The sequence below is a fragment of the Bubalus kerabau genome, chromosome 4, assembly GCF_029407905.1.
Source record: "Bubalus kerabau isolate K-KA32 ecotype Philippines breed swamp buffalo chromosome 4, PCC_UOA_SB_1v2, whole genome shotgun sequence".
Classification (NCBI taxonomy): Eukaryota; Metazoa; Chordata; class Mammalia; order Artiodactyla; family Bovidae; genus Bubalus; species Bubalus kerabau.
In genome coordinates, this window is record NC_073627.1 from 106,580,641 (window position 1) to 106,600,841 (window position 20,201).

The 20,201-nt window shown below is 37.2% G+C and overlaps 1 protein-coding gene across 4 annotated transcripts in view; it reads left to right on the forward strand.

Annotated features, from left to right (window-relative positions):
* The window catches only part of RFX3 (regulatory factor X3), a 346,378-nt gene that overhangs the window by 217,671 nt on the left and 108,506 nt on the right, over positions 1-20,201 (forward strand). For all 4 annotated transcript variants that reach the window (XM_055578191.1, XM_055578190.1, XM_055578189.1 and 1 more), the window contains 2 exons: positions 730-827; positions 17,738-17,996. In XM_055578191.1, the coding sequence (XP_055434166.1) occupies positions 730-827; positions 17,738-17,996 (357 nt within the window). The remainder of the gene's footprint in view (positions 1-729; positions 828-17,737; positions 17,997-20,201) is intronic.

Below are 20,201 nucleotides of genomic sequence, written 5' to 3' on the forward strand. Positions count from 1 at the left end.
AGAAAGAAAGGAAATATCAACCAAATGTAACGGGTAGACCTTGTTTGGATTTGGTTTGAGCAAGCCAACTTTTAAGAAAACATTGGAATAATTAGAGACATTTGAACAATCACAGGGTTTTATATGATATTAAGGAATTGTTAATGTTTTATTTATGATGTTAGTATTGTATTCATGTTAACAGTAGTTCTTTTCTCTTAAGAAAAAATGAAATATTACCAATGAAATGCTGTAAGTTCTACACTTGTTTTTAAATAATCCTGTGAGAGGCTGAAGAGGAAGATCTGGTGACAGTTGTTTATGTTGGATGATGAATACATGGGGTCTATTATAGTATTTTTTTCTACGTATAAGTATTTGAACTTTTCCACTGTGAATTTTTTAACTAAAAAATAAATGTAGCATTCACAAGCCAGGTTGAAGAGAATTTCATAAACCATCAAAATAAGTGCAGAGCTTTCAGAATTTTCACTCTAAACACTTGAAGTGTGTATATACATACATACTTGCAAGAACATTACAGAATTTATTCAGCATAAATGCTACATTTGATTTGGACCTTTGGACCCAGCACGTACTTACGCTGAAATTAGCATGAACCTAACGGTTTTCATTATAAAACATTCTTGGGTTTATCAGTACCCTAGAAAAATCTTTGCAGTAACTCTGGCACCGCGCCTTCATTCTGTCACAGGCACCTCTCATCAGGTCCTCCTGTTTGCTTTCCAGGTGCAGCAGGTACAGACTGTGCAGCAGGTGCAGCATGTCTATCCAGCTCAGGTGCAGTACGTGGAAGGGAGTGACACTGTCTATACCAATGGAGCAATGTAAGTTCATATGGGGGAGTCGTCTCCATTCCCCCACTTGGAGAAAAGGAATGCACTTCCTGACACCTTCTGCTCATCCCAAGTTATTTCCTTGCTTTCACAGTAATTTTTTTTTTTTTAACCAGAGTAAGATTATTGAACTTAAACTGGTGTTTTGAGCCTTGTTTATGTTTGTTAAAAATATGTGTTCATTTTCCTCAGTAGAATATTTAAAAATTTTTTTTTATTTTTATTTATTTATTTTTTTAATTTATGGACTCTGTAGGAGAGGGAGAGGGTGGGAAGATTTGGGAGAATGGCATTGAAACATGTATAATATCATGTATGAAACTAGTTGCCAGTCCAGGTTCGATGCACGATACTGGATGCTTGGGGCTGGTGCACTGGGACGACCCAGAGGGATGGTATGGGGAGGGAGGAGGGAGGAGGGTGGAGGGTTCAGGATGGGGAACACATGTATACTTGTGGCGGATTCATTTCGATATTTGGCAAAACTAATACAATTTTGTAAAGTTTAAAAATAAAATAAAATTTAAAAAAAAGAAAAACTAAAACATAAAAAATAAAAATAAAAATATTTTGAAATTTCTACCCCAGTAAAATATTTTAAAATTTTAAATTGTTGTACCCATGAATGGTTTTCTCTAGGTTGAGAAAAACATATCCCCTTGTTGGTGATTTCTGTATCGTAATATAACCTTCTAAAATCTATGCTTTTTGTTTTTATCAATAAGGCGAATTTTTGTGTGTCTTCTGTAAAGTAATATAAATCTACTGTAGTAGTAGATTAGGAGGAGGTTTTTTTTTTTTTTGGATTTATTAAATGAGGTACTTAACTACTCTATGTAAAAGTGCCAGATACTCAGTAAATCTTATTTTCCTGTCTGAACTTCCCCTTCCTCCCCAACTCTCACTCCATCTCCTTTGCATCAACAATAATGTCAGTTTGTATATTTTTTTCATTAGAGTTTTTCAGCCACTTTGAGATTCAGGATGTTATTATAAATAAAGGGACTAAGAACTGTTATAAGTCACCATGTTTGTTTTCATTTACCACAGGTTTTTGTTTGCAATCTGTTAGATCTCCCGGTCTGAAATGAATTCAGATTCTCTTATTGACTGTTCTGCCCCAGGCTGCTGTGCCTTAGGTTGAGAATCTCTGCTTTCTTAATTCTTACTGCACCTACTGTTTCCTTGGGTGATTTTATAGACCCCCATGACACCAACCTGTAAGCTCCATGAGGGGCAGGATTTTTGTATGTTTTTTGTTGTTGTTTCACTGCAGTAAATCTAACAGCAGAAGTGTGTGTAGTACGTAGAAAGTGCATTTATTCTTATTATAGCTAAACATCTTAAAATCCTGGTTTAACTATCTATTAGTTTTATAATCATGGTCAAGGTACTCAACTATTCTGTGCTTTTATTGTTCTTTCCTGGAAAGTGGGAGGATAATAAACTTACTCTTACTGGATTATTGTGAGGATTTAAGGCAGAGTATGTAAAGCAGCTCGCACAGGACCTGGTTTACAATAGATGATACAAAACTGAAAGTTCTTCACTGATCTTGACTCATTGTCTCTTTTTTCTTATTGCTTTTGGTCACTGAATCTGCATACATTACCACCGCCTTTAGAACCTATATTAGCTATAAAGTAAAATGTGTCTCTCTGTCTTGGTTTTACCCCCCCTTCTTATCTCCCTGGCTTCATCTTCCATCTGTTCTAGGAACAACCAACTTTGTACTTGTTTCCCCTTTCATGCCTCTGTATTATTGGACACGTGGTTTGTTTCCTCTGCTGGAATATCATTCTCTACTTCTCTCTTCCGTTCCCAAACCACTACACCCAGTATAGCAATATCTTTGTAGACTGACATGTCACATCCTCCTTTGTGTCGTGAACCCTGGCTCTCCTCTGCAGGTAACTTATTTGTCTCCTGTACAGTAAAAATAGCAATGTACCCAGACTCAATGTACACCAGGGACTTCCCTGGTCGCTCAGATGGTAAAGCATCTGTCTACAATGCGGGAGACCTGGGTTCAATCCCTGGGTCGGGAAGATTCCCTGGAGAAGGAAATGGCACCCCACTCCAGTACTCTTGCCTAAAAAATCCCATGGATGGAGGAGCCTGGTGTCCATGGGGTCGCAAAGAGTCGGACACGACTGAGCGACTTCACTTTCACTTTCACCCAGACTCTTAGTTCCACCATGGTGCAACAAATCCTTATATATATTTATCATACTAAGAAGAACTCTTCCTGAATGGGAATTGTTGTCATTTTGTTATTTTATTTACATCAGTTTAGGTGAAGGGCACATGATGAAGGATCAGCACATTTCTGTTACTCTAGTGAATCTATAACACTTTATATATATTAGACACACTGTGAATATTCTTTACCTCTTTGTTGTATAAGGCCAGGACATTCTGGAGCCTGTTTTTGGAATCTCTACCATAAATCTAAACTCTTATTGGCATTTAGACCAGAAAAAAAAAAAAATGAGGATGCCTGCCACTTGGTCCTTTATGGTATCAGGGAATATAAATGGGTTTCTAGACACTGCTGGAGGTCACTCAGTTGTATTGTTGCTGCATCCTTGTCTGTAGTATATTTCCTTCCAGAACCTCAGAGTAAAGTCATTATATTTTCTACCTTTGTTTGCTGCTGCTGCATTGCTTCAGTCGTGTCCAACTCTGTGCGACCCCATAGATGGCAGCCAACCAGGCTTCCCGTCCCTGGGATTCTCCAGGCAAGAACACTGGAGTGGGTTGCCATTTCCTTCTCCAATGCATGAAAGTGAAAAGTGAAAGTGAAGTCACTCAGTCGTGTCCAACTCTAGCAACCCCGTGAACTACAGCCCACCAGGCTCCTCCGTCCACGGGATTTTCCAGGCAAAAGTACTGGAGTGGGGTGCTATTGCCTTCTCCAACCTTTGTTTAAGGAAGTACTATTTTCTACCTAGTTTGTTCTCCTAATTCAAAGACATCCTAGGTAATGCCTTAGCAGACCCCACTGGAGGGCTACATTATCACTCTCTATTCCATAACGTTTTACCTTATGTTTATTACTGCAACCAATTAGCTAAGAAACCAAAAAAATATGACAGAGATTTAAACAAATTAGGGCTTTTATTTTTGTCAAAAAAAAATCCAGAGTTAGCATATTGTACAAGTAACTAGCACTATGTGTGCAAATATAAAATAAGCCTTATTGAAGAGATCTTACAAGGTGACATACAGCAGATACCTCTAGTAAGACTGGACGATACCGTGGAAATTGCTCCAGTAGATCTCTGGCCTCACCAAGTGCTCCATATTTCTAGGGGGCAGGGGTAGTGAACATTAACTGGTTATTTAGTAGAAAAAACATGGCTTTCTTATCTAGGGAGGAGTGGGTGCCTCTAAAGTTCAGGTCCCCTAGCTTGTTCTTCCATTAGGATTAACTCAGACCACCTGAGCCAGCTTAGTGCTAAGCTACCGAAAGATGACAGGAAATGAGCATTTAGAAACATCCACAACCGTACTTCCTCTCAGTCTGTTGCTGACATTAGCAGCTCAGGGATATCAGGGCAAAGATTTGCTGGTATGATAGTAAATCTGCTTTGGTAGCAGCCATCATAGCTGTATTCCAGACAACAAGAAGACAGAAGGTGGAAAAAGAAGATACATTATATATGCGTACGTACATACGTACATATAAATATGTGTGTACACACACACAGGCTTTCCCAGAAACCCCTAGCTCCCTTTTTGTTTATATCTCATTGGCCATAACTCTGTAACAAAGTAATTAGCTGCAGAGGAATCTAGGAATGCAGGTTTGTAGCTTTTGTGTCTGTATGGTAGATGACAGCAAAGGAAAAGGATAGTTGGAATGGGTGTTGAGAGAATTAAATCTGTGGTATCTATCACAGTCATTTATCATTGGCCCAAAGTAGAATAGGGTGATTGCTAGTGTGTGATTTTGTAAAAGATAACACAGCCTGCTTCACTCTCTTCGTTTATGAAATATGGAGATAGTTTATCCAAAGTGTTTTGTATAGCTTCTGAGAAATTGAATGAAAACACTCACTAAACATTAGTTATTACCATACAATTTTGCTCTCTAGTTATTTTTTTCTGAATTCTGCATATTGCCTTGTGCCTTTTAAAGCTATCCCACCACAGATACTAGGGTCTTCTATATGTGTAAGTATGAGATAGTGATTTCATTCATTCACAAAAACTTAGAAAAACAACATCTCTAAAAGTTGACTCTTTAAAATTATAGGGCCCATTAAGTGTGGAAATAATTCAAAGTAAATATCTTGTGCCAACATATATTTTCTGTGGCCCTCAAACTTAGTTAGTTAGATCATGACTAATGAGGTCTAGGTCACGAGTTCATTTCCCACAAAGTCCAATTAGCTTTGATCCAGTCTGTGTGTGCCCAGATTATATCCTCAACTCCAGCTAATTATGTCACAAACGTGCACTCTTGGTCAGGATAAAGAAGATGCATCCTTAAAACCTTTCATTACAATTTCAGTTTTGGTGCTTCTGACTAAAGATTCTATAGCATCATTTTCATTTTTACTAAAGAAACATTGTGTTGCCATGAATTACACTCAACATTTTAGTAGCTAGAGGACTATGAACATATTTTTAAAATATAACAAGAAAATTTTTCAGCTTAAGCTATTTCAGTCTTTCTGTAATTTTGCAGTGCTGACATTTAACTATGTACAGTTTTTGTCTCTAAAGTTCATTTTAGAGTCTTTCTACTCTTTATATTTGATGCACTTCCATGTATGTTAGAAGAGTAGTCCATATTCATTTTCACCACAGTGAATTAATAGCCAGCTAGTGTTTGATCCCTGACTCAGATCATATTGAGAGTCCCACTTCTGTGTGATACAAATGCTTTTTGCTAGTTATTCTCCCAGAAGATTGGGATGCTGATCTTTATCATGAACTTTCACGCATCCAGTACACGGCCCTGCAGCCTGTGCATGGTTAGTAAATCCTGGTTCGCTGTTGCTCCTGTCACCGGCAGCCTTGCCAAGTAGCCATAACGCACAGGGTTTGACTCAAGAGGTGATGGTAGCCCTCACAGATATGTGTCATCGCTTATAAAAATGTGTAATCCTTATAATTTGGTGGTACTAACGTGTTTACGTTTTTTCTCTGTGACTATGGACAATTACTGGTAGTATAACAGGATTAATTAATGGGAGGCAGTGAGTGAACATTTCAGTTGAAACTGCTTTTCTGTACCGAGTGTTGGAGTTGAATAGCTTTTTACTCAAGGGAGAAGGTAATCTAATTCACTCTTGTTCCTATTTATCATTACTTCTGTAGGAACACACATTTACGTATTTCCTGGCAATAGTTTTCCCAAGAATATTTTTTTACTGGGCTGGTTCATAGTCTTGTCCATTGCTATAGATTCTTACAATTTATGGTATCTAATAATTTAGACTACTGTAATGAAGCTAGCTGGGAAACATTGCATACCATGTAGAGAGTGTCCCATTCAGTTGAAATTTCTTGATGTAACTGAGAAATCAGTTTTTTTAAATGATGAATTTTTTTCTTTCCCATCTCTGTTTTCTGAATCTCACTTCCCCCACTTACTCCATCATGTTAGTCAAAGTGGAAATAAAGACATCATACTATATCTTGTCCAAATTAAGAAATATCTTTTGAAAACACTTTTAATTTTCTCATATCAACCACTCTTTGAAGATTATCCCCTGGTTAGAGATGATCAGTGCTTTAAAATGTTAAGATTTTCATTGTGTGGGTTTCTATTGCAATAAGACTTGACCGATAGGAAGCATTCTCATAATCTTTAAATTATAGATTTATCAAACTCAATAGAGAATTTATCAGATGTGTTTCATAAAATGTTAGTTCTCTAAAAAAGTTCTGTGATGACACAAGCAGAAAAACACTACATGAACTTCTTTTTAGGACTCTAAATTTCTGTTCGTTTTTTAAAGATTCTGAGAAATCCCCTAGGAAAGAAATGCAGTGTTTTAAAAACTGATCACAGAACTCTCATCTGAATCATATCTAATAACATGGCATCGTATACTTTAGGAGGTGGTACATTAATGATATATTGACAATTAGTAGATCTATTCAAAAAGAAAATAATATAGTTAGGGTATTTTCTGAAGCCATCCAGTTATCCTTTCCATATACTTTTTTTTAATATTTTATTTTATTTTTTAACTTTACAATATTGTATTGGTTTTGCCATATATCAACATGAACCTGCCATAGGTATACACGTGTTCCCCATCCTGAACCCTCCTCCCTCCTTCCTCCCCATACCCTCCCTCTGGGTGGTCCCAGTGCACCAGCCCCAAGCATCCAGTATCATGCATCGAACCTGGACTGGTGACTCGTTTCATATATGATATTATACATGTTTCAATGCCATTCTCCCAAATAATCCCACCCTCTCCCTCTCCCACAGAGTCCAAAAGACTGTTCTATACATCAGTGTCTCTTTTGCTGTCTCATATACAGGGTTATTGTTACCATCTTTCTAAATTCCATATATATGTGTTAGTATACTGTATTGGTGTTTTTCTTTCTGGCTTATTTATTCAAAAAGAAAATAATATAGTTAGGGTATTTTCTGAAGCCATCCAGTTATCCTTTCCATATACTTTTTAATTGATTAATTGTTGTTTAGTCGCTGTGATGTCTTACTCTTTGTGATCCCATAGACTGCAGCACACCAGGCTCCCCTATCTTTCACTGTCTCTCAGAATTTGAGTTGCTGATGCTGTCTAACCATCTCTTCCTCTGCCCCCTTCTCCTTTTGCCCTCATTCTTCCCCAGCATCAGGGTTTTTTCCAAGGAGCTGGCTCTTTGCATCAGGTGGCCAAAGTATTGGAGCTTCAGCATCAGTCCCTCCAATGAATATTCAGGGTTGATTTCCTTTAGAATTGACAGTTTTGATTTCTTTGCTATCCAAGGAATTCTCAAAATTCTTCTCTAGCACCACAATACAAAAGCATCAATTCATGCTCAGCCTTCGTTATGGTCCAACTCTCACATCTGTACATGACTACTGGAGAAGCCATAGCTTTGACTATATGGACCTTTGTTGGCAAAGTGATGTCTTTGCTTTTTCATACACTGTCTAGGTTTGTCATAGCTTTCCTTCCAAGTAACAAGTGCCTATTAATTCCATGGCTGCAGTCACCATCCACAGTGATTTTGGAGCCCAAGAAAATAAAACCTGTCACTGTTTCCACCTTTTCCCCATCTTTTTGCTGTGAAGTAGTTGGCCTGGATGCCATGATCTTTGTTTTTTGAATGTTGAATTTTAAGCCAGCTTTTTCAATCTTCTCTATCACCTTCATCAAGAGGCTCTTTAGTTCCTCTTCACCTTCTGCCATTAGGGTGGTATGATCTACATATCTGAGGTTATTGTTATTTCTCTCAGAAATCTTGATTCTAGCTTGAGCTTCATCCAGCCTAGCATTTCACATGATGTACTGTGCATATAAGTTAAATAAGCAAGGTGACACTATACAGCCTCGTCATACTCCTTTCCCAATTTTGAACCAGTCAGTTGTCCCATTTCCAGTTCTAATTGTTGCTTCTTGATTAATAAAGAACCTTAAAAAGGATATTCTTCAAGTTCATATTTTCTGTTTCAGTGAAATAGTCTCAGGATTTTCAGGTAAAATTATGCATTCTTATTATCATTTAAATGCTCTCTGCTTAGAAGAAATGGTTGTATGGTGTTTCTATGTTTGAGATGAAGAGGCTGCTTTCTTTATTTATACTGTCTTCTGCCTTCAGTATGACTTGGAGCATTCAAGAAATAATCTGTTTCAAAACTCAAAAATATTGTTTCATGCTAGCCAACCAGAGATTATGTACCACATGAATGCAATTTGTTGATTCCAAATAATGTAGCTACTTCCATGTAGGGCTTTGGTGACTTTCACAAAAACTTCACAATGTAAAACTATTTAAGGCAGAGTTCTTGGTTTCAAGCAGCAGAAACCAAGTCTGACTTATTTAAGCAAAACAAATAATTTATTGAAAGATATTTGTGACTCAGGATTTTCAGGAAGTCTGAAGAAACAAGCTGAAAAAAAAAATAGGTACAAGCATTGTTAAACAGTAGCTAGACCAAAGGAAAAACTGCACGCCAGGAGTTGTCCAGTCAGAACACCACATGACCACAACCCTCTCAAACACTGCTGGCCACTGCTGCCACTGGATTCCGATCAGAACTGTGCAACCTGTGTGACTGATTGAATGAAGGTTCCATGAAATCATGTACCTCTGTCCTTAACAACACTTCTCCCCATTCTCATATTCTCCTAGCTCCCAAACTTTTTGAAAATATTTAAAACTTATTCATTCTGACTGCCTTTAGTTATTTCCTCAGTCTGTCCAATCAGACATGTACTGCTCTCACTACATGGAAACACCTTGCAGTAAGATCACCTCCTGTTATTACGTCTAATGAACATGTTTCAGAATCATCTTCCATGTTTCGACTGTAGCAGTGGCTCTGATGGCCCTCCCTTTTCTCCTGGTCTCCTGTTACCTCTCTGACCTCAGGCCTTTCTTTAGGTTCTTTCTCTGCCTGGAACATTCCCTTCCCTCCTTGAACTCCTATCCCAGCTTAAAATAACATCCAGACTTCATTCCGCAGTCCATCATGATGTCTTTCAAGCTTTTTAAAAAACCATCTCCAGCGAGAAAACTAGATGTGCAATTTTTTACTCAGCTAAATATACATAGGCACACACATACACGCTGTATATGCATATGACAGGAAAAAAGCTTCTCAAAATAATTCTTATCCTCCTAGGTATAATATGTTCTGATGTTGTTTAGTCTTTTTCTTTTTTAATGCTAGTGTGACCCAGTAAATTGTGGATCATGACCCACGAAAAAATTTGTTTACTTACATGTTTAGTTTTCACATACTTTTTAAACTTCATTTTTTTCTAGTGTCCTCATTCATTTTAAACAACCACTCTAGACTTCTAGTTTATTCCTAAACACCAGGATCTTCCCTGTGTCATGGCTTTTGTACATGGCTACACTATCTTCTTGATATATCTTTCTTCCTATTTTTCATAAAACTGACTTCTTTTCATCCTCTAGTTTCAACCTAAATATCTCTTCTTAGAAAGTAACAGCACTTGATTACTTGATCTAATATGTGCCCTTCCATTTATTATACTTTAATATGCTATTTTTCTCTTCTATAGGTTTAACAAACTATCTAATGATCTTATTTCCTTTTTTATTTTGGACCACCTACTTCTTATCTAACCTTTATATGAGTAGAGGTCATGTTACTTTTTTCCCAGGTGCCATAAATATTTATTAAAAGAATATGTACAGAGTAGCCTAAAAGCAATAAAAACATTGTACCAATGTAAGATATTATAATGATCATCATTACTACATTTTACCTTCATATTGAATTTTATAGTATGAAATTTGTAAGGTATTTTATTATCTTAATTTGCAATTTTTCATACCATTGCTTTATTTTGTAGTTGACTAGCTTATTGGTGAGAGGATATTCAAAACCTAGGTAAAACACAAAATGCATAATTTAGAGATATTATATATCTGGACTTATGGATAAGACACCTGAAGATAAAGAAAACAGAAAAATTGGTTATAACTAAAATAAATGGACATAATTATTGTAGTGAATAAGCAAGGAGTAAATAATCAGGGTCATGCTTAGCCAAGGTATATGCTGAGGCATGATGGGATGCAACAGCACTAATTTACTGAATTCAGTGGATCAGAGTCCTGACATTTACACAGAACCTGATAATACCTTCAGCTATAAAGAACCTTCTGTCAGCAAGTATGGGCATATCTGTGTGTTTACATTCATTACTGGATATATATGCAGAACAATGGAAAGATTCCTCTTCTGCTATAGAATAATATGACATAGTGTTTTCGTAACGGTCTGTGGCAATCAATAAAGAACAAACAAACAAACAGGCATGTTTCAAATGTGCACAAAATTGCTTGGGAATTTAGTTGTTTCAGGAGTGTACAGTCGGAAATAGTTAGCTGCTTTCAATCTGATATGCCAAAAAGTGAGTAATTTTCTCAAACATATGTCTTGGGGATTTCTGGGGGAAATAGTGTGCAAGCAGTAACTCTTATGTATTCATTATAGCAGTATGAAAGACAGCTGATCTTAGATATCAGAATTAGAATCATTATTTCTAGTTCCTAAGAAAGAACTGTTTGTTTTTGTTGTTGGCACTTCTTTTTTTAAACAAAATTTCTTCAGAATTTATCCAGGAGCTTAGAGCATTTAAAACTGAAAAGATATTAAGGAATTAAATTCTGCCTGACTCTGGCTCTGGCTCCAGAAAGGCCTCCAGCAACTGAGTTAGTACTTATCTTCTTACTCTTGAAGAGCAATGTCTGAGAACATTGCGGTCTGCCTCTGTTACCCAGTCCAGTGTTGAAAAGTCTCCTCTCTTCCACATTGCAAGTATTTAAGTGCCGGAGACAAATTCAGCAACAATTTGTGACACTTCATCTACAAATATAATTGTGCCCTTTTTCCCCCTGGAAATTACCAATCTTTACCCCTGTGTGTGCTTACACAAGCTTTCTCCTCAGTCCCATGGGTCATGATTGAGTAATGAACATAGTTTATGGATTAGACATACTCTTTAGTGACTTTCACTCTTCTCCTGTCCTTTGCTCATTTTTTTAGCTAATGAATCATCTCCAGCTAGGGGGAAGTATGAAAATCAAAGCTCTTTGCTGCCGTATTTTTATGCTGACTTGAGGGCTATAGAGCTTTTATATATATCTGTGATGCATTTATTTGTATTGCTATTGTTCACTGAGGACTAATTATATAAAGGAATCATGCCCAGAAGATGGTGTGATTTAAACCCCTTGGAATGATGCTCTTATAATAGAACTGCAACTTCTACGATCATAGAACTTCCAAAGTCTTAGTGTGCAGTGGTAAATATCCTCCAAAATAGTCTGACCTTTTCCATCTCTCTTTCTTTACCAGTGCAAGTACATCGTCTGCAGATCCCATTCTGAGTAAGATAGGAGAGGAGTGGGGTGCTGATAAACAGTTAGCAAAGTGTAGTTGTAGTTCACTGGCTCAGTCATGTCTGACTCTTTGTGACCCCTTGGACTGCAGCACGCTAGGCTTCCCTGTCCTTCACCATCTCCTGGAGCTTGCTCAAACTCATGTCCATTGAGTCAGTGATGTCAGTGATGCCATCCAACCATCTTGTCCTCTGTTGTCCCCTTCTCCTCCTGCCTTCAATATTTCCTAGCATCAGGGTCATTTCTAATGAGTCGGCTCTTTGCATCAGGTGGCCAAAGTATTGGAGCTTCAGCATGAGTCCTTCCAGTAATATTCAGGGTTGATTTCATTTAGGATTGACTGGTTTGATCTTCTTGCAGTCCAAGGGACTCTCCAGAGTCTTCTCCAACACCACAGTTCAAAAGCCTGAATTTGTCGACACCCAGCCTTCTTTATGGGCCAGCTCTCACATCCATATGTGACTACTGGAAAAGCCATAGCTTTGACTGTATGGATCTTTGTTGGCAAGGTAATGTGTCTGCTTTTTAATATGCTCTCTAGGTTTGTCATAGCTTTTCCTTCAAGGAGCAAGCATCTTTTAATTTCATGGCTGCAGTCACCATCTGTAGTGATTTTGAAGCCCAAGAAAATAGTCTATCACAGTTTCCATTGTTTCCCCATCTGTTTCCCATGAAGTGATGGGACCAGATGCCATGATCTTAGTATTTTGAATGCTGAGTTGTAACCTAGCTTTTTCACTCTTCTCTTTCACCTTCATCAAGAGGCTCTTTAGTTCCTCTTCACTTTCTGCCATTAGGGTGGTGTCATCAGCAGCTCTGAGGTTATTGGTATTTCTCTCAGAAATCTTGATTCCAGCTTGTGCTTCTTCCAGCTCAGCATTTCTCATGATGTACTCTGCATATAAGTTAAATAAGCAGGGTGACAATATACAGCCTTGGCGTACTCCTTTCCCAATTGTGTAGCAGTCCATTTTTCCATGTCTGGTTCTAACTGTTGCTTCTTGATCTGCATACAGATTTCTCAGGAGGCAGGTAAGGTGGTATGGTATTCCCATCTCTTGAAGAATTTTCCACAGTTTGTTGTGATCCACACAGTGAAAGGCTTTAGGGTAGTCAGTGAAGTAGAGTTGATGTTTTTCTGGAGCTCTCTTGCTTTTTCTATGATCCAACAGATGTTGGCAATTTGATCTCTGGTTTCTCTGCCTTTTCTAAATCCAGCTTGAACATCTGGAAGTTCTCGGTTTATGTACTATTGAAGTCTCACTTGGAGAATTTTGAGCATTACTTTGCTAGCATGTGAGATGAGTGCAATTGTGCAGTAGTTTGAACATTCTTTGGCATTACCTTTCTTTGGGATTGAAATGCAAACTGACCTTTTCCAGTCCTGTGGCCACTGCTGATTTTTCCAAATTTGCTGGCACATTGAGTGCAGCACTTTAAAAGCATCATCTTTTAGCTAAAATATAAGAAACTCTTAAATAGCAATAGAAAGTTTGTATGTTACCTGTACCACCTTTTGTGACTGTTCCGCAATAGTCATTGATAAATATCATTGACATATTTAAAAGTTAAATTCTTTTAATGTGATGAAATGTTTGAGAGAATGGCTAATTGCATATTCCAAATCCAGTTTTTTACCAGCTGTGTGCTTTGAATAAAGCTGTTTATCTAGACTTCCGAGTATTCGCCTTGTCTTTGCAAATAGAAATAACAATATCTATCTCATAAAGTTGTAATGAAGGTTAAGTGAGTTAATACCTGAAAAGCACATAAGATCGTACCTGTTGCATAGTAAATAATAAATATTAGCTATTAATAGCTATTATTATATGATTTATTTGTAAAATCAACTTACTACTGGAAAGCATACTTAAGCGTTTTGTTCAGACTGTGAGAAGGAAAGTTGACACAATTTTCTGCATCTGTCATAGTGTTTATTTCCCTGTATCTATTTGTACATCTTACTTGATTTTACTTAAATACCAACATCGTATTGTGTTAAGTGCAGCTAAATAGGGTCACTGTCATATTTAAGGGACATAAGATGAACTCATTTCTCTTTTTATCCAAATTTAAAATCAACATGGCTGTTTTATTAAAATAAGTATATACTGAAAGAAATACATAAATTAGATTTCCAGTTGGAAAATACAGCAGTATTGAGAAGAAATGTGTATTTTAAATACTTTTCTATGTGTAAAAAAAAACAACAAAAAATATTCTCTATGGAGTTGTTTCTGTCATCATCCGAAACTAAACTTTATACCTGATCTGTGGTGGTTTTTTCTGGAAAGCAGTAACTTTACCCAGTGTTGAATACTTTTCAGTTCAGTTCAGTTGTTCAGTCGTGTCCGACTCTTTGCGACCCTGTGAATTGCAGCACGCCAGGCCTCCCTGTCCATCACCAACTCCTGGAGTTCACGCAGACTCATGTCCATCGAGTTGGTGATGCCATCTAGCCATCTCATCCTCTGTCGTCCCCTTTTCCTCCTGCCCCCAATCCCTCCCAGCATCAGAGTCTTTTCCAATGAGTCAACTCTTCACATGAGGTGGCCAAAGTACTGGAGTTTCAGCTTTAGCATCATTTCTTCCAAAGAACACCCAGGGCTGATATCCTTTAGAATGGACTGGTTGGCGCACTCTTATTATTTTACTGAAATTTGCATTAGAAATTGCAATATAAATATAATTTGTAATGGGTTAAATTACCTATTTTAAATAATACAGAAAAATCTTAAAATAGTTTAGCCTAATTTCTCATGCTTTAACAAAACAGCAAAAAAAGAATGTATGTTTTATAAATTTATGAAAGTGACCATTATGCCAAATATACTTTTAAGTAGAGTCATATTTTATTTGTTGATTAGTGAGCCCACTATGTAGCAATAGTTATGTTAAGTGTTAAGGGTACAGATGGGAATAAAACATAATTTCATGGGAGTATGAAGACTTAAGGTAATTAACAGTGCATTGAGAGTTATATTTCAGGTATGTGCAATAGGTTAGGAAAGTATAGAGAGCAAAACATAACAGTCCTGTAAGGAATGGCCATAGAATACAAGGGGTGCAGAGGAATAATTCTGAGATAAGGTGATGCTTGAACTGAGAGCTTAAGGGTGATTTAGGCAAAGGAAGAGAGTTGAAGACATGTAAAGGCTTTCCAGACAGGGGAAACCCTACACAATATAGCAGGGAGACAAAAGAAGATAGTGCTTTACAGGAGATGAGCATCAAGGTCAGTGTGATGTGAGCAAAAAAATCATTTGAAGATATGGCTAGTACCAAATCTGGAGCTTGTGCCGGCATCGGCCCTGAGAAGACAGGTCAAGGGTTGTGAATTTCTTCCCAAGGCAAGAGAGAATCACAGAAAGATTTTTAAGAAAAGCTTAAGTTTCATATTTTCCTTTTAAAAATATTCCCCTGGCATCAGAGTTGAAGATAGATTGGAAGAGAACCAAATAGAGGAAGGAAAACTGGTTAGAAGGCAATTTTAATGGAGAATATTATGAGTTAAAGGACCCCTGATAGCTCAGTTGGTAAAGAATCCGCCTGCTATGCAGGACACCCTGGTTGGATTTCTGGGTCGGGAAGGTCCGCTGGAGCAAGAATAGGCTACCCACTCCAGTATTCTTGGGCTTCCCTTGTGGCTCAGCTGGTAAAGAACTGCCTGCAATGCAGGAGACCTGGGTTTGATCCCTGGGTTGGGAAGATCCCCTGGAGAAGGGAAAGGCTACCACTCCAGTATTCTGACCTGGAGAATTCCATGGACTGTACAGTCCATGGGGTCACAAAGAATCGGACATGACTGAGAGAGTTTCACTTCACTTTACTCACTCATTATGAGTTAAGGCAGTGAGTACAAGAATGGAAAGGAGAGTTGGACAATTGTTTCGGAGGTAAAGTTAGTAGGACTGATGTCAATCTGAGCAAGAAAAGTATGCATGCACTCAGTCACATTCATAGACTGCAGCCTGCCAGGCTCCTCAGTCCATAGATTTTTTTTTTTTTTTATTTTATTTTATTTTTAAACCTGAAACACTGTATTAGTTTTGCCAAACATCAAAACGAATCCGCCACAGGTATACATGTGCTCCCCACCCTGAGCAAGAATACTGGAGTGGGTTGTCATTTCCTCCTCCAGGGAGTCTTCCCAACCCAGGGATCGAACCTGCATCTCCTCGCCTCCTACAGTGACAGGCAGATTCTTTTACCACTGAGCAAACTAGGAAGTCCTGAGCAAGAAGAGTTAGCAGTAATTTCCAAAGCTGAGTGTTATGGTGCTGCCCTCTGCTGAGAGGGGGGAATATAGGAAAAAGAGCAGGAGAGAAAAGAATTCCCTTTTAGGTATACCTTCACTTTTACATAGGAGACCTCCCAAATATCAGGGCTTCCCTAGCAGAGATACTTAAGTGACTCTCAGAAATCTAGATTTAAAACTCTTAAAGTATAACCTAGCGTTCTGCAGTCCATGGGGTCGCAAAGATTCAGACACACCTTAGAAACTGAACAACAACAACAACAACAACAACAGTGAAACTAGAAAGTGAAGAGAGTGGAGGTATGAAATTACGAACATGCATATGGTCATGTAGTATATGATCAAAGTGTATGGTCTGGATAAAAGTGAGAAGAGATGAGAGCTAAAATTGGAGACCTCAGAAAATTACTATTTAATATGCCAAAAAAAACCGAGCCTCCAAAAGATTCTTGAAACACTGGTTAAAAAAATTAAAAGGTGAAAGAGACATGCCATAGAAACTAATGAACAAGAAAGATTAAAACAGAAAGACCTTGCATATACATAGAAATGTCCACAGACATCTACAGCAAATTGTCAGTGCTGGCTCACTCTGAGATGTAGTGTTGAAGAGAATGACCAAAAACACTGGGAATTTTAATTTGATGTTTGAATTTTTAAAAAGAAAAGTATTTTACACCTTCCTACTATTTTTTAAACTTCTTGAGAGCCTACACTAATTGCAAAATAAAAACAAAAGTTGTGTTAAAATGTACGATATAGTCAATTGAAAATTAAAATTAAATCCATCAAACAAGCTGCTTAATCAGAACAGGGCAAGGAGGGAAAGGGCAACATGGCATAGTCAACAACATTGTACTGCAGATAAGTCAAGAAAGAGGAGGACTGACAGCAGCCTTTTAGCTTGGTATTTAAATGAGGTCACAAGTGACCTTATTAAAAGCATTTTCAATGAAAGGCTAAGGGCAGAAGCTTGACTGTTATTGTTGGAAAGCAGAAAATGAGGACATGAGGTGGCCTAGTCATCTCATTGAGGAGAAGCTTGAGTGTAAAGAAGAAAGAGTTAGGGATTTAGGGCACATGCTTTGCTCAAGATCTTGCCTAGTGGTTAGAAAGAGATTCATGCATACTACCTTAGTCATGGAGGTTTCCTGCAAGTCACCAGCAGTGTGAAGTAGTTTGGGGAGCTGACTTGTCAACCCCTATTCATTCCAGATCCCAGCTTTCCTAAAACTGGGATTTGCAGGAAGTTTTATAAGAAATTTAAGAAGTCACACAGCAGGATTTCTTGAAGGGACAAGACCTGAGCTTATTTATACACTTGAGGTAGGCCCCAATAGTGGTAAAAACTCTATACTGTGCAGAAAAGTGTTGAGGTACTTCTAAATAAATGCACCTTTAATTTGGAAAGTAAGCCCAGCTATTTCTGGGAATGAAGTTTCACACAAAATGCAAAACTCACCATGTCCCAAAGGCTAAGCTGATATATTTTAAACATGTATTTACCCTGGAAAAACAATAAGATAATATAAATAAATTTCTTTCTTTTCTTCTTCTAAAGCCGAACAACAACTTACCCTTACACAGAAACACAGATGTACAGCCAAAACACTGGAGGGAATTACTTTGATACTCAAGGGAGCTCTGCACAGGTGACTACCGTGGTCTCGTCTCACAGTATGGTGGGCACCGGTGGGATTCAGATGGGCGTCACAGGAGGACAACTCATCAGCAGCTCTGGAGGAACCTATCTGATCGGCAACTCAATGGAGAATTCTGGACACTCGGTGACACATACCACTCGGGCTTCCCCAGCGACAGTAAGTATCTTAAGTTTTTATTTGTTTAATTCAGCTTCTTGGTGGCTTCTTCCGTACACTTTTCTCTTTAGAGGAAAAAAAAAAAACCAAACACTGGGCTGGGGCAAGAATGTGTTGAGAAGTTTTAGCATGTAACTTTTTCTAATGTATGTTAAAATCTGTGCTTACAGAGTAAAATTAGGCATGCTTACCCATTTGTGAAGTTATTTTACATTGAACCGGAGGGACAGTTTGGGAAGCACTGACAAAGGCCATCTAGACAGTGATTTTCACAGTGGAAAGGGAAGTACTTGCCACTTATCAAGGCCTTAAGATGAGTCCTTTGCCACTTTCATTTTCATTCCAGTGAAAAACGTTTAATAATTTGGCTCTGATCATAGGTGTGAGCAAATAATAACTTAGGAACACAAATACATATTTGAGTTTTCAAGTTTTTAAAATTTAATATGTTTATTTTGACACAAGATATTTTAATGTGCTAAAATGGTATGATAGAAATAGTAATAAAAAACCTGTGCAGTTTTTGATGTCCTCAAACTCTGTAACCTGGTCTTTCCTTTTTACTTCAGCTAAGCATAGGGAGAATAATCATTTAGAACCACCTAGCCAAAGTAGAAATGGAATTGATTTTACAGTTGTTTCATATAAAAGGGGCCTGGAAATTTTACTTAAGTGTGTGTACCGCTTTTCTGTACTCCTACCATATAATTTGTTCTTATAATGAAATAGAAACAAATAGAAAATAATTATGTGAGGGTCTTTACATTTTTCACTTTGTGTATTTTCTTCATGATATAATATATACTTGGTAAGTATTTTCTATATATATTTTCTGTTTGTAATGATTACCATGTATTCATACCTTCATCATTTAGTATCTTTTCCCTAATCTGTCTTTAAAGCCCTTTATTTTTAATTAACTCTTTCCTACTAACATCAGAATAGATGTTCCATTTTTTTTCTTTGTGTTTTTGAAGCATTTCTAATATCCATTTCCCTCTTGCTTTTAATAACACTAAATATGGCATTTCTAAACCTTTCAGTAACATCAGTATATTTATGTAGGTTAGAAACTAAATCATAGATTCTCTTGACCTCAGTTCTTTTGTCAATGAAATAAGGGATTAGTTAGACTAAATGATTTCCTAATTTCTTTTCAGCTTTAAAATCATATTTACAAAGGAATTGTAAAATATTTTGGATGTAAAATAACTGTATATTTACCATAAAAGGAAAGGCGATAGATTAGGTGCCAGTACTTTATAACACTGCTCGTAAAGGTCACCCAGACAGTCTTTTCAGTGGAAAGGGAAGTACTTGCCGCTTACAAAGGCCTTAGGAAATCTGGGAAAATGGAGAGGAAGAGTCCCTTTCCCACTTTCATTTCATCCACCTCTCTCAGGCTGGCTTATCACTGCTCCACCCCCACCCGCTCCTGCTTCACCTTACCCAGACATTCCTGCTTGCCTTCACATTGATTTCTAGCTATCTGTTAAACATCCTCATGAGCTGGATATAGTTTTACTAAGTTTACTAGTGCTAACACTACTGAGATAACTAAGTTGATTATTTCAGGTCATGTGTTCAGGTACAGATTTTAACAGGGTAAATTTTATAGCTTGATTTTTTTTCTTTCTTTCCTATATAGAATATAAAAAGTGGCATGACTCCTTAAGTTATCCATTACACAAATACAGTGCAGTTTTTGTTATATTAATTGGTAAATTAGACCAACACTAAATAATTGACTTATACCAACTGAAAATAGGGGAAAAACTATTTAAAAAAAAAACATACCATCAATTCCTAGTATCAGTTGCACATATTAATTTACACTTTTTAAAAGGCATTCGTATTTAAGCTTTTGTTAAGGGTGGTTTTTTCTTTGTTTTCATTTTTACAAGAACACTTCCTTTTTACCAAAAGGAGTTTAAATGTTACCTAAAGAAATAATTTTTACATAGAAAAATCTTAAGGTGCCCTCATTGAAAACATACAAAATAGTGGCATATGATAGATATGTATTAACTAAATATACATCTGTTAGTATTATGTTACCTTGCATTTACTACCACTGTTTATATGTGATTTAGATCCCCCCCTCAGTCGTGCTGAAGGTCTTCATCTGCTTCTTTCACTGTAGGCGGTGATTCTGTGCACAATTTCATCTCTGTTCTTTACTATAATAAAGTTAACAAAGTTTAA